A 16,150-nucleotide genomic window follows, 5' to 3' on the forward strand; every position below is an offset into this window, starting at 1 on the left:
CCCCTGTGAGCACTGTCCGTGGCTCTTCCGCCATAGAATCACACTATACAGCCATGTATCACATAGGCATCCACCCACCTGACGACAGGACCCAATGCTTGGATACGAGGATGAGCAGACGATAACTGTTAATAATAATATTTATTAATAATGATATTGACTTTTAATAATAATATTTATTGTTTTTAATAATATTTATTGTTAAGAATACATAAAGTAAGAGAAGAATCCAGGTTGTCCTCGACTGTTGTATATCTAAGCAGTATGATATTAATGTGGATACTTCCGTGGTCTACCCTTGGACCTTTATTACTCCTAATATTCATAATAATGATAAAATTGTCTCTGGGATGGGTATATTTGCTGATGACACCACGCTCTATAATAGGCACGAGGGGACTACAAATGAACACATATCTAAGGAAATGGCAGAAACACTAGAGGATGACCTCCAATCCGTAGTGGAATGGGGACAAAAATGGTTGGTCACATTCAATGCTGCTTGTTTCCTTCAATAATCACAAGAAATCTTCTCTACCACCAATAGCAATGACCAAAAACACATTACCTGAAAGTACTTCTTTTAAACTCCTCGGTCTAACGTTCACATGGAACATGAATTGGAAGAGATACATTGAGAGCATTGCCAAGGCTGCTGTGAAGAAGGTGGGCTTTCTCTACAATGCTGAAAGATTCACCCATGTATGGAGTACTGTTATCACATTTGGGCTGGTGCATTTGTAGGGGACTAGGATATATAAATACCCCAATCCCGTTACAAAAGAATAATGAAATGAATGGGAATTGAAGGAAACAAAGACTCAAGTAATGGATAAGATAAACGTCGTTTATTTGCTGTTGAAAGAAATGAACATTTTAGTTATAACATGTCCGCGCGTATGTAACCAATGTCCGTTGCAGGACTGGTGTTGTAGCAAGAATAGGAAATGTGTTTTCATCTCAAGTTCGGGTCACTATTGTTTGTTCGCGCGTGGGAAGAGAAATAAATGTTGTAGGAAAATTGAGAATGGTAGTCCAGCGTGTAGACAACGAGTGGATATTAGAGTTGTCATCAGTTAGTAGTCAGCTACGCGAAGGTGTTCTTAGTGGCCAGTAGTAGATGGAGAGAGAAAGAGGGAGAATGTATACATACAGTCATTAGCTCGTGCCCCATACATAGTAGGAAGTGGGTGTGAGGTGCGCGTGCGCGCGCGCCGAAACGGCGGCGGCTTGTTCGCCCAACCTCTCTAGTTGAGAGTTGGTCCTAAAAAGAGGATTAGAAACAGCTTGTCTCATGTTTTATACTCGCTTCTAGAGTGTCTTTTGCGCATGTGTATTTCCTTAGAAAGCGGAAGTGACGTCGTCCATGTGTGTGTTTGTGTTCGCGTGTGTGAGTACATGTGTATACGTAAGCGTGTGTGTATATATACGTGAATGTGAGTGTATGTACGCGAACGTGAATATGTGTACATGTGTGGACGTGGGCGCGTATGTTTGTGTGCGCGTATGTATATGACAGCTTGAAATATGAATGTGTGTTTTGTGTGAGACTTGAAAAAGGCTCGTACACATTTGCTCCTAGTCTCTCACTCCTAAACAAAGTTCAAAAGAGAGTCGCCAACCTGATAGTAGTAGATACTATCGGTTTTTAATGAAATTCAAGATTTTGATATTTGAATTTCACTCTTATAGTGAAGAAGCGTTAACACCTTTTTAAAATGTATTTATTTAAAACTTTACTGTTTTAGTCAACACGACAATAGAAGTTGATTTTGGAGAAATTCATTTTAAAATGGATAAAATCGATTTTCTTTTTTTTTTTTACCTTAGCAACATCAAATCAATCATTTTTGTTGTATGAAATGTACTAGCATATTATTTAAACATAGTGAGAACTGTGGAAATTGTACATTTATATTTTTGTACAAGTTTGTCAAATATATTTATTCTATGGACGTTCGCCATGAACACATACCTCATAATAATATTGTAGCACCTTTGTTCAAGCAGGAACATGCTTATGTGTATTTGGGTTAATATAATTTCAGAATATATCTGGTCTATCTCAAAAAATAGCCTTGTAGGAATTTGTGACATAGTTTCATTCTGTGGATATTCAGTGTAAACACAGACTCCATCATAATATTGTATCAGAAAGAATTGGTAATACACTTTGCCTGAAGGTAAAGAAAGTGTATTTAATTTAGTTTGATGTTCATGAATTTTTTTTTTTTACATGCTTTTTTACGTCACATTTTTTGACGATCAGACAATCACATTTTTTAAAGAAGTGGTGAAGAGTTGTATTGTACACAAAATGCTTCAGCATATTATACAGATGACATAGCTTGATTATAAAAGATCTCTATAATGGCGTGTGTGTTTGCTTTTTTTTCTTGCATGGGTGTGTTTTTGCTTTGTGTATGTGTGTGCATGTGTCTGTGTTTTTATTATATATTGTATATTCGTTATGTTAACATGAACGTGCAGCATCAGAACAGATACTACACTTTCAGCCTTGGCCCGAAAACAAGCTTATTATTATAGTTACTGTTTTGAAGATGGTAGTAAATAAAATAATAAAAATAAAGCGCAACTGATGAAATACTACTTTAGCCGTGTACGCCGATAGTTAAACCATTAGTTATGTCAGATGCTATATCAGCCGCATTGTTTTTAAACATAGTGTGTAGGAGTAGTTCCGATATGAACATTCGGAAACTGTCCCAGTCAGTCATCAAGTACACTGTTTTATGGAGAGGGAAATTTGGGTTTGTTATACTTTGTTTTTATCTTTGTTGAGACAACTGAGTTATCAGAAAATTCTAGCAGAGGATGAACACATTGCAGGGCCTGTTGTTAGAAAAAAATCTTAGCATTGGGTATCCAAATAGGTTCATTAACAATCTGATTTAGGTCATAAGAGAGGGAGAAATCATAACAAAATCTCCACAGATGTGAATGTTGGCTGAGGGATGGGGCATCATACCAGATGCTAAATATTCATATATTCCAACTGAGGGATCTTTTTAAGATTCTAACTGCCACTTTAAGTGCAATTGTTTGTATCTTGCACTTAGTTCATTGGGTATATTTGGATTCTAACTTCTACTAAGGTTGCTTTTCTCTGCTACTTATCACATATCGCTGTCAGGTTTAATAGATTTATTTTCTAGGTATGTAGCTGTAGGAATTGCATAGTCATGTTTAGATTAATCTCTTCCTCTTTCTCTTTAACTCTTTCTACTTGTCTCTCTATCTTTCTCATTTTCCTGTGTTCTTTTTCCTCTGCCAAACCCATTCCTCTCTAGACATATACACACATAACTTTGCTTTATATAATAGATTCCCTGAAGAGTGAGTCAGCATATTCTTTCCAAATAAGTACGTGAAATGGCCGACACTGATAAAATTTAGCCAAGTTAACCCCACAAAAAATAAATCATTTTTAAAAAAAATTTTTATATTATTCATCCAGGGCATGCTAATCAAGAATATACCAACTTTGTGGTTGTTTATTTAATAGTTTTTAACTTTTAGCTGTACAAACACACAAACAACTGCCTTTAGTTTACTTTTAGGATTACAGAGATTTGCTGTGGGGAAAAAGGTTGCAGGGAAGAGAAAAGGGCATCACTTACTAGGTTTCGAAGCTAGTTTTGAATTTTGTCAAGGCAAAATAGTGTGTTCTGAGCAGCTCCTTCCCAGATATAGCAATAGTACTTCATTTTAGGACGTATCTGGCTCTTATAGAGGTAGAGTGCATTTATTATCACTTAATTTAAAGGTTATCAAAAGTTAAATCATGTCGACTATTTTTGATTTCAGTCGAAAGTGGACAAAATTCTTGGTCATGCAAAATTTACGGAAGATCGATGTGTGGAGGTAAATGATAAAAAGTATTTTGCTCCTCACATCCTTATTGCGACTGGAGGTCACCCCACTGTTCCGGCAATACCAGGTAAGGTACACGCTTCATTCAGTCACTCACTATCCAGGTTTATCATGTACATTTCCTTTGATAGTGCTTCAACACTGACTGTTTTTATAAGGGGGAAGAATTGCTGCTTTCTAGGTTGGGATCTATCCATCTTACATTTATCCTTGGCTGGATTTTGATCCTGAAGTATATTTTATTTTTTTTTATTTTTTTAGTTCCTTAGATTAAATGGCTTCACGCCTTGTCTGGAGCGATTTTCATATACAAATAAGAAAATTTTAAGTTTCCATTACTAGTGATCACGATTGTGGAGATTTACTGTGTCCATTCACCACTGCTTGAGTTCTGTCTCCAGCCTCATGTTTACTGTTGAATACATTATTCAAGAAATTGCTTTTTTATTATTATTATTTAATGTATCACAGCCGTGTTCATAATTTTAACATCTATGATAATATAAAGATTTAATGTCGCGTGTAAGTTCCGTTATAGAAGCGTCAGGTGCGCTTGAAAGCCAAATTACATGCAATATTAAAAAAATATACATAATTTGGCTTTCAAACACACCTGACATATTTTATAAAGATTTAAATTTTGTTTTAAAAAAGAAATCTCGGTGAATATCTAATTTCCCTCCAGTAGTAAAAACTGTTAATAAAAGGTAAAATAAAGAAAATAGCACAAAAAAGTTTACTGTGTACTTACTTGTTAGGTTAAAAAAAAAAAAAGATAGGATACCAAAAATTATATAAATTCATCCAGTACTTTTGTTTAAAAATAAAAACGAACTTTGTCAGTGAAAACGCTTGGCGCCAATTTAATTCGGTTTAATTCAAGCAAAAAAAACATCAACAAAGCCCCCCCCCCCACTTTCCTCATATTACAAATGCTTATAAAAATTTGTCACAATTGTAGCGATTTACTGTGTATATTTGCCACTGCTTAAGGTCTGCTAAACTTTTCACTGGCTGCCATGTTTTTCTGGTTGGATGCCTTTCATATCACAAACTCTGACATTTCCAGCAATTTATAATCTGTGTTTGCTGATGCAGCCTTAAACGTATTTTATTTCTACTTGTATATATCACTATTTTTTACTAATTATTATCACTATATATATATATATATATATATATATATATATACTAGCATTTCAGCGCGGCGTTGCCCGGGTGTTTTGAGGTGTATGGTGAGCAAAAACAAAAAAAAAGTGGTAGTAGGAAGTCAGGCTTGAACCCGTACCATAAAGGAGGAAAAGAACGCGAAAAAAATGTGACATCTTTGCTGTTACGACCACCACTAAACTGGAAGTGACGTAGGTTTAAATTAAGGCTAGACAATCGAAAAGAGGCGATGACTTTCAACAATATCGGCAAAAAATTAGAAAAGTGCCCTGTTGAAGGTGAAGAAATTAATGTTTTTAGCCAATTTTTCGATATTTGTCATCTGAAGGGTTGAGCTTAAAAAAACGATACTGATCTTGTGAAAATCCATCGCCTCTGTCGAAAGTTTTAGGCAGACATACAAACATACATACATACATTTATATATTAGTAGCTCAAATTTTCAACCCAAACTGAGTAAAAAGCTTGCTCTATCTCTGAATACTCTTTATGTAAAATTTCAAATGTTTAGACCAGAAATTGTCTGAGTAATTTGGTAGAGACCGCAGCGGTCAATATTTTTAAAACTTTGACCCCTATTATGACCCCTTAACATTTATTGTTTTGGGCTCAAATCAAGTTAAGTTAGATCCATGTCCAAGGAACCTATATCTAAAATTTCAATTCTTTAGACCCAAAATTGGCAGAGGAGTTTGATAGAGTTCTCAAAGGTCAAATCGTTGAATTTTGACCCCTTAACAGCCAAATTTCTGGCCAAAAACCGATTACAAAGATTTTCTCAAATCTCAGTACCCTGTATATCAAATTTCGAGTCTGTAGACTGAAAATTGACAGAGATATTGTGTAGGGAAATGTACACAAACAGACACACAGACAGACACTTTGATTTTTATATATATATATAGTTGTTATTATTGTTTACTTGTTACTGTATATATTATCTATTATTTATAATTAACGGTTCCCATATCATGTTCAAGGGATAATGAGGAATACTAAAAATTAAAGGGGCAATTAAAAGGACAATGAGGAATGCTAAAAAGAGCTTTCGGTTGGTTTAAAAAAAAGCAAGGGAAATATTGGCGGCTGGTTTAGCTGCCCCATACTCAACATTACAATCTTCAAAGAAAGAAAATAAAAAAAGTGAAGTACAAAATGGTGCTTGAAAAAAATCAGTTATAAAAGTGATATTCTCCTGAAGGTTGAAGATTCAGTTCTCTGAAAAATACAATTGACTGAAAAATACAATTGACTGAAAAATACAATTGATTGAAAAATACAATTGATTGAAAAATACAATTGACTGAAAAATACAATTGATTGAAAAATACAATTGATTGAAAAATACAATTGCGAATTACTTTCTGAATAGTATGAGTGAACAAGAAGAGAATTAGTTTGTTTGTTTTTTTTGTTTTTTTTAATACAACTTATACAGCGTGACCCAAAAAAACGGGCCCCAACTCTAATTAGGCCCCGTTTCTTAGTGTTTTGTCCAAATGAAATGAAACTCTGGTCATAACTAGTTTATTATATTCAAAACATCACATCAAAACACTAGGCCTTTTTTTTCTCCGTTCTACTGCATATGTTCTAGATGGCCTCTATTTAGCTTTTGGTTTTTTTTGGGGTCACCCTGTATTACCTTGAACTTGCAAAATTCTATCCTGGTCAAAATTTTTCAGAATTGTAGCCTTCGATTTTTTTCAAATTTGATATACATACATGTAATGCTCTTTAATAATAATGACGACTATGCACAATTTAGTGGTCCATCCTTACATTGTCAGGCAAATGTATCGAGTCTCATGACTAACTTACGTTCTTGTTATTATATAACGGTTTATGTTTTGATGTCTTATATAATCTAATTCTATTTTTAGGTGCTGAATATGGAATCACGAGTGATGGTTTCTTTGAGTTGGAACAATTACCAAAGTTTGTATTTTTAAAACCAGCTTTCCTCTTCATTACTTTTAGAATTCATTTAAACACTGTTAACTTTGCTTGCAGATTATTTGCATGGCTATCCTCATCTTGATTGTTATACAATATAACCCAGATATAAGAGACTACTTCTCCAATCTCTCCAGCTCTCTTATATCCGGGTTCTTATATCGGGATTACACTGTACATTAAGACAGGCTCTAATTTGGGACTAGAGAAAATCTCTCTTATATCCGGTTTATATATATATATATACATATATATATATTCGGGTCTCTTATATCCGGGTTACACTGTACTCTCAACGTTTCAGTCGATTTAACCTCTGATCTTCTTCGAGTGTATCTTTTTTAGAATTTAGGAACCTAATAGTTGAACTTTGGAACCTCCAGAGTGTAAACATGTGCTGGTGCTGTATGTTTTTAATGGTGCATGTGAATGGCAAACGTTGCTGGTTGTATCCAACCAAAGGAAAAGCGGGCACAGAAGAAATTGAAAATATTTCTGATTGTGAGTTGGGCTACACAGAAATTGTCTTTTCTTTGAAAGGAAATAAGTGCATTGTTAAATGTGGAATCACACTAAGACTAAGCTACAGTGAAAAATAATTTATAATAAAATGATATATACGGCTATGACAACACAATATTCTTTTCATTGTTTTGACTCTCGAGTATATATTCATTTACACTGTTACCACTTGGTGTGGTTCGTGCTAATACTAACAAAAACAAATGAAAACTTTTTCCAATTTAGTAATATTATAATTTTTTTTTTAAGAAGTGAGACGTATGGATGTCCTATATTGTGAAATCATTTTTATTACGATCCTCCCAGGCAATGTCAAGATACAAGTCCTTCTAGTTGTCAAAAATGGGAATGATAGTCCGAATAATACAAATTTATCAAGCCTCATCTCAAAAATTCTGAAACCGCTTTTCTCTTACATAGTGAAAATGAAATACGAAGTGAACTGCTCACTGCGTTCAATAGCAGTACCCCTCGTCCTTGTTGATTAAAGAGATAACACCTTACGTGCTGCATTTATAGCAGAAAAACAATATAGTTTCTCAGACAGACTGGTGCCAGCACACATTCTAGAAATAAATAGTAGGATAATGGATTGAACCATGTTAGCTTCTTCAACATCATGCTTGGTTTAACGTCCATTTTACATGCCAACATGCATTGGACAGCTTTTAGAAATTGACTCCCGAACTAACCTATCTCTGACCACGTCTTTATTTTTCCCTCTTTCTCTAAAGTTCATACTTCCATGCTTTCCTTGGTCTCCCTCAGGGCAACTAACCCTGCTACATCAACTATAAAACTATATTATTGAATCAAAACCCTTGTAGCCATGGTAACTAACCAGACAGACAACCGATTAGATATTGGTCCCCTGATTTGTCGGAGAGGGACCTATGTTTTCAGTGGCGTCTGTTATGTATCCATGCGTCCGTTAGTTCGGACGATTGCCAGATAACTGTCCATTAGTTTTTCCTGAAATTTTGCCACAAATTGTATTCCGCTAAATAGATGTGCACAGTGAAAAAAATGTTTTTGTGAAAATTTCCATTGCGTCCCCAGGGGTTCAAAAGAGGTAAAAAAAAAATGACCAAAAATGACATGTTTTGCCCCATAACTTTTGATCCATCCATTAGATTTTTCTGAAACTTGGCCAAAATGTGGAGCCCATTGTTCTTAATATAAATCCAATATGGATGACCCTGGCAAAATTCTGGTTCGCGTCCCCGGGGACTTTTAATGCTAAAAACGCCCCTTTTTGTGGCTCTTTTTTTCATATTTCTTAACAAAAACTTGATATGTCTGAATATATAATGGTTTTTCACCGTGGCCCCAAAATTGCAAAAAAAATGACACTTTTTACCCCATAACTTTTGCCCCATCCGTTACATTTTTCTGAAACTTGGCCAAAATGTGAAGACAACATTGGTCCTTCACACGTTTCACGTTCATCATTTCTTCACTATTTTTTGTAGCGTCATCTCACATGCAGCACCAGAGGGGGACCACACACTCGTGGCTTGTTGATCCATTGTTTCCCTCATTTATGCCATTCTCTTACTCTCCTCCTCTACTGCAGCTGTTACTTTAGTCTCTTGCTCCCCACGCTTCCCCTTCCTTGAACCACTTAACCCTTCCTATTCTCATTCTCCCATCTTTCCACCATCTGAAGTTTTCAACATACCAACAAACAAGATTATTTTCTAAAACTAATTTTTTTTCAGGAAAGCCGTTGTAGTTGGTGCTGGTTACATTGCAATTGAAATTGCTGGCATTTTTAATGCTTTGGGTTCAGACACATCCATGTTAATCCGCCATGACAAGGTAAGCAAGTCTCATATATGAGGAGAAGATTTGTCACATTATAATAGATTTTACGGCGCTTCTACAGAATTGGGACGAGATTTTGTAGTCGATAAATGGAGTTTTCCAGATAAAAAACAATGGTTTCAACTGATTTTTTTTGTCCATTCTAATAAGTTACAATGGTAGCTTCCAAATTATGCAGTCGGAATTACTTAAATATTAGTGAATTATTAAACAAAAAAACTTTGTTATCAGGTGAAAAATTTCTAACATCTTGTTTAAATCAAAACGGAAAATAACCTCCTTTTTGAATTCTCTTGTGTTTTACAATCGTTGTCATCAAATTCTATTTTTCATTTTCTTTAATAAATAATTACCTTATCGATTTTTGTAATTTTTTGATATAATCATTTTAAAAATATGAGGAATATGTACATACCATTGTTTTTGTGAAATTCAGTTTGATGATTTCCGAAATTTCGTTTCAATAGTGTAGAAGCGCCGATTTTACATAATCAATGAGTAATTTCAATTTTTAATTGGAAAAAATATTGGTTAATTCTGGTTTTATTCTTGTATATTTCGAATGAAATGGGTTTCAGTATTCTAAAATAGGTTGAGATAAGTTATTTCCCTTGATATGACAATTTGATGACCTAAAATACAAAAGAGGTTTTAGATTCTGTCATCCTATTGATTTAAGAGAACTTGCATTCTCTTTATTTTAATGTAATTTTAATACACATTTAATCTTTACCATTTTAAGTGAATAAAATAAAAAAATATTATTTAAGAGATAGTGAACTGATAATGGCAATTATAATAGCATAACAATCAAGAATTACTATTTCTAGTTAAAAATGTGTTCAGCAGTGAAGTGTGATAACCACTTTGTTGTATCACATACGAAAATCTTGATCAACACTTAAGAAATTAGGAAATTTTTTTTTTCATTGAAAACTGTTTTATTTTTTATTGCAAATATATGTATTATAATTAAAATGATTTCTTTTTTTATAAATGCTCATGAAATATTTTTAGCATAGTTCCCCACCCTCCATTTTAAGAATAGTGTTCTAAATGGTTATTTAGAAAGCTATTCTTAACATGAAGAGAAAGGCTTTGTTAACTATTCTGTACTTTCATCTAACATTTTAATAAACAAAAGAAAATGTGTTTCTTGCCAAAATAAAAAATAGTTAACAAAGAACATAATATAGCGACCATTGAATACATTCTTAGCTAGAACTCGCAATTCTAAGTGTAGATGCCATTCTACAAACTATTTTTATTGAAGAAAGAACAATTTTTTCCTCATATAATCGAATTCGATGTAAATGATATTTGGAATATGATATTTGTGTTTCATCACAGATAAGTACATCATATAGATTTTACTGGATGTTTGTTTTTTAACATTTTTTAATTTAGGGGCAATTCTGTGCAAGGATCAAACCTTTTATTGCAGTCGAGCTTATATGAATAATGAATTGTTTACTGCCCCCAGTGATAACGCCCATTCTATGAGTACCAATTATTTTTGCTGAAGAAGAGATATTCTTTTTTCTTAATATCATTAAATCTTTGGTTCTTGTCCAGAATTCCACATATAATCAAATTTTATGAATATTCAAAAAATGACTGTCTCTCCCGCCATTTTTAAAAATTACTCAAACAAAGGGAAGATAACTCAGCATTGCTTCATACTTACGAGGTATTGTAATGTCTACGAATTCCATTAATCGATTTAAAACGACTTTCTTTATATAAATAAAAATATTTGATCACTTTACATGATTTTCGGAATATGATTGTTTTGTTTCGTCACACATCGAAACACAACTGACTTGTATGCCAAGTCTGCAATAGAAATGGGTCAGTGACGATCTGAAAGACGTGGTTGTAGACAAACATCCGGGACAGTGAAATGAAGCACATTCATTTATGCAAATAATTTAAATAATTGTTATCGCATCTTGGCTGGTGCACCAATCACTAGCCTCTTCCGTCTGGACAGTCCGAATAAACGTCTCTAATCTAAATAGGTCTCATGCTATCTAACAAGCTCCAGCATCTGTCTCATCACTATGGCATTGTATTCCTGTACTTGTTTTACGAATGCTTTCATGGAATGTGCGCTGATGAGTGTGCCGCACTGGTTTCCCCTTCTATGTAAATGCCCCCAATCAACCTGTCAGATATAAAGAGTTCACGCCTTCACTGTCGAGGTCTTCAAATGTCGGAGGTCTTCCTACTCTTCTTTTTTTGGAATTCACTTCCTGCTCCCTGTTTTTCCGACTCTTGGGATATGCAGAAATTTAAATGCAGTGTGAACGTAGCTCACTGCACAACTCCCAGCTTAGCAATATTTCCTTTAATTCATGTCTTTACGCCTCGGTGAAACTTGCCTTGTTTTGGGGGTGAACTAAAGTTAAAAAAAAAATAAATGAATAAAGTAAACAATCACAATTTGGACTCAAATTATATAAACAGGCATATTTGAGCCATTCTCTCGGTTTGGTGTCTGTTGCTCGGTTATAGCCGGCTTTTGTTGTAAGCTTACTCTCAGTTACGATGACTGGTGAAGATGGTGTTTATTAAAGGTGGTTTTTATTGAAGACTTGTAGCACTTGATCCGTTCATCCCCACTCGCCAATCTTTCACAAGAAACACCCGTCTGGCTGAAACTACTGTCAATAATTTTCCCCACTCTTTCTCTGTGCCTAAATCCAAACGTAGATTCCATGAGCAAAGCTTCTTTCTTAGAACTGCATGCCAGTGGAATTCTCTGCCGCTTGCCTGTTTCCCACCTGACTACAACTTGGGCGTCTTCAAGTCCAATATAAACAAACTCCTGACAAACCGCCCCCTTTTGTAAGACACTCGATCAAAACCCCCAATACTAATGATTACTACAATACTATCTCATTGATTACTGTACATGCAATAATCTTTATCCCTGAGTGGCCTTCGGGCCTTGATAAGTGATGACCCCCATGTAAAAAAAAAAAAAAAAAATCCTTCAAAGTTTGAGTTAGCTAAAGGTTGCTAAAAAGTGGGTTAACATTTGGCTTTTTGTACATCGCATTTGTTGTCCTATGGAAATCCAGAGTATAAGCAGTACTTTCATGCATTACAATTATTTCAGATATTATCATTAACAGTAAATCATGCAAATAGAAGAAAATAAATTGTGGAATTTCCTCAGGATTCAACACGTATGAATTAAAATGTTAAAATGTACTTAATCATTCAAACACGTGGTTAAGTGGCAGTTTTAGTCATTTAGAACTGCTTTAAAGCTTCACCGCTTACTCATTTTTTGACCAAATTTCAAACAATTATTACAGATTATAGATCACCTTCTCAGCTATATTGTGAAAAAAAAATTTTTAATTTTCGTTCAGTAAAACAAAAGTTATGATGAATTTTCTGGTGTTCAAAATCGTAAAAATTTGTAAGAAGTTGAGCGACGTTTTTTATGACTGGTTTCCATAGCAACAATGTCGCTTCAGTGACTAATGTTACTACTAATTCACTGCTGTCATAAAAAGAGAAGTAACAAGTGAAACAGAGAGAATGAAAGCAGACGAGTGCCATACATTGTTTTACATGTGTATGTTATGTTTATGGGGCAAAAAAAAAAAGACTGAAATAAAACAAAGAGCAAGTGAATTTACTGGAAGTCTGGAAAATCATTGATTACAATAGAAAAATGCGAACATGAAAAGTAATATGGTTAAGCTTAAATATGGAAAAGTAAAGGACTAGTTGTTAAAACTGGAAAAGAAAAGGACAAGATATTCTAGTACAAAATATAATAAATTTATAACTTAAAATATTGCAGCATTAGAATTTTTTTTAATTCAATTGAACGTTATATAATCAATTCTTAATGCTGCAATATTTTAAGTTATAAATTTATTATATTTTTTACTAGAATATCTTGTCCTTTGCTTTCCCAGCTTTAACAACTAGTCCTTTACTTTTCCATGTTTAAGGTTCTGGATATGACCTTAAACTATATCCGATGGTGAGACCCCAGCTTGCGGGCTTTGGGGAGTGTGGAACCACCTTTTAATTGCCATTGCTCCCAGGTCCACTCTGACCCGGAATGGTAGTACCTGTTAGGTTCTCAACTATGGGTTAAATAGAAACTGACTTGGAAAAAAACAAATAATTTCTGTTAAAAATTTTTTCTTCAAAATAACTGGATTCGGCATTAAATAATCTGAAAAGGATTTATATACCTGTTCCATCCCGCAAAGACCATGTACTCCATTGTTTAGAGTGTTTTAAATCTTACGAGGGAAAGTATAAACACTTCTCCAAAATTAAAACTCTGAAGACATTTTGCCGTTGAATCAACAGGTTTATTAACAATGAAGAAGGTAAAAACTGAAAAACAGAAAGAAAGAATAAAGTAGTATTAGTGTGAGGTTAGTTCAGTGTGGAAGGGGGAAGCAGAAAGTGCTTAAAATACGTCGAAATTGAATAAGTCCAAAATACTAACAAAATAGAAAATGAGAATTAATCAAAGTCCTAATGTGGAAACAAAATAAAGGATAAAACTTACAGCGGAGGTCTGACGTCACGGACAGAAAGGTGGAGGCGAATAGCAGTTACACCCTCGAGGTTGTCAACCCATGGAAAAGTGAGAAAGGCCAGTTCCCGGTGTTAGCGGTGAAGATTCACAAGTTGTCCCCTCCAAAGAAAGGGAAGGGTGAGGGCGATAAAGAAAGACTGAGTCACGACAATACCATAACACAAAAACAACCAACTTCCATGTTTAAGCTTAACCATATTACTTTTCATGCTCGCATTTTTCTATTGCAATCCAAAACTAGCCGGCTTCAGTTGTTCACTATTACTACTACTACTACTACTAATAATAAGAGAATATTTTCTTTCCTTTCTTTTTATTATCACGCGACAATTTAATTCCTATTAACTACTTGAAATCATCGAAATGAAACTAATCAATAAGAAAACGGATAAAAACACTAATTGACAGGTATTTATCCAATTTATAATCCAAGCAATTTTGTGTTTGGCAGGTTATGTAAGCAGCTGCAAGATGCTGAAACAAAGATTGGTAAATAATTAATTCAATACACATCATTCCCCATGTTAAGAATGGGCTTCTATTTAGAAAGCCATTCTTAACATGAGTTAGGGGAGAGATCTCACATGGACATAGCATGTTGAAAGTGATTTTTGATTTAAAAAATTTTTCTTCATTAAATGAATTTCACAGTTTCATTGAAACTTGTTGTCTTCTGACAACTAATTGTATAATTACTTCGGCATCTTCTAGCTGCTTATGTAACCTGCCGGAAGATGCCAACACAAAGTTGTCAGAGATTGTATCATAAACTAGATAAGTCCCATAGAATAAAACTAATCGATAAGAAAAACGAGAAAAATTAAATTACTAATACTACTACTAATAATAATATTATTACTAACAATACTATTATTACAACTGATAATGAGGGAATATTTTTGTATCTATATTAAAAGTAAAAGAAGATAATTAAATTACTACTAATAATATTAATATTACCACTGACAACTATTACTACTGCTACTAATAATAATATTACTGCTCTTATTATTATTATTACCACTAACAATACTACTATTACTACTAACAATACTACTATTACTACTAATAATAAGAGAAAATTTTCTTTCCTTTCTTTTTATTATCAGTTATTAAGTTTAAGCCTCTCTTTCTTTTCTCATAAATTAAATTCGCAGCCATGATTATTCTTTTCTTTCTTTTTTATTATTATTAGATGTTATTAAGATTAAGCTGCCACTTGTTTACTCATGAAAACTAGAACTGCACACTTGATTTTTGTAGTGACATGTACATTCATTTTTATTATATAGATATTTTTATTATATAGACATTTTTATTATATAGACATTTTTATGTGATTTTTTTTTTTTTTTTGACAGGGAACCTTTCTTATTCACTGGATTTAAAAAAAGTTATTTTCTTTACTTTGTAGATTGCATATCATTAAATGATCTTTATTTTATTTTCTAGGTCCTCAGGTCGTTTGATGACATGATCAGTACTTCTGTAACTACACATGCTGAAGAATCGGGCATCCATATCTACAAACAAACCCATGTAAGAACCATTTACTTGATGAGTCACATTTTATCAATGTTAAAATTCACTCAAGGATAAATTTAATGCGATAAATATATTGTCAGGATGATATTATGAGAGGGTTGAATATAATGAAGTGATATGATTTGATTAGTTAATGGAACAATTTGTGACAAGTGTTTATTGACATAGCATTTGAAGATTACCAAGTTGTAGCCATCAAAGAAGAGCGACAATGATTGGCATGTGCTTACTGTAAGAGAATGGACTGCACACACACAAACCTGAAGCCATTTGATTTCGAGGTGTGTTTTTTGTTGTTGTTGTTGTTGTTCTTGTTGTTGTTATGACAGTGCAGAAGGACCAAGGGATAAGTTGAGACAATTAGCATTTTTCTGCTGCAAGGAAACAGTGGGCGCAAGCCTGAAACCATGTCGAGGTGTTTTTTTGTTTGTTTTTTTTTTTTTGTTATGACAATGCAGAAAGACCAAGGGATATGTGGACACAATTAGCATGTGCCTGCCGTAAGGAAATTATGACCACAAATCTGGAACCGTTTGAATTTTGAGGTGAGGGTCATGATTATGCAAAGGGGGATGCCGTTGGCAGTCCAGAATGGCTAAGTCAAAGGACTGAGATTTTTGCTCAGAGATGAGTTCATTTTTTGCTTCCACGTCA

General features: G+C 33.9%; 1 protein-coding gene across 2 annotated transcripts in view; it reads left to right on the forward strand.

Moving 5' to 3' along the window:
- Positions 1 to 16,150, forward strand: part of LOC145247324 (glutathione reductase, mitochondrial-like) — a 63,154-nt gene that overhangs the window by 22,131 nt on the left and 24,873 nt on the right. For both annotated transcript variants that reach the window (XM_080108971.1, XM_080108972.1), the window contains exons 5-8: positions 3,829 to 3,961; positions 6,948 to 7,002; positions 9,264 to 9,363; positions 15,404 to 15,490. In XM_080108971.1, the coding sequence (XP_079965097.1) occupies positions 3,829 to 3,961; positions 6,948 to 7,002; positions 9,264 to 9,363; positions 15,404 to 15,490 (375 nt within the window). The remainder of the gene's footprint in view (positions 1 to 3,828; positions 3,962 to 6,947; positions 7,003 to 9,263; positions 9,364 to 15,403; positions 15,491 to 16,150) is intronic.

Source organism: Euprymna scolopes, chromosome 25 (assembly GCF_053919585.1).
Source record: "Euprymna scolopes isolate OS-2025 chromosome 25, ASM5391958v1, whole genome shotgun sequence".
Lineage (NCBI taxonomy): Eukaryota > Metazoa > Mollusca > Cephalopoda > Sepiida > Sepiolidae > Euprymna > Euprymna scolopes.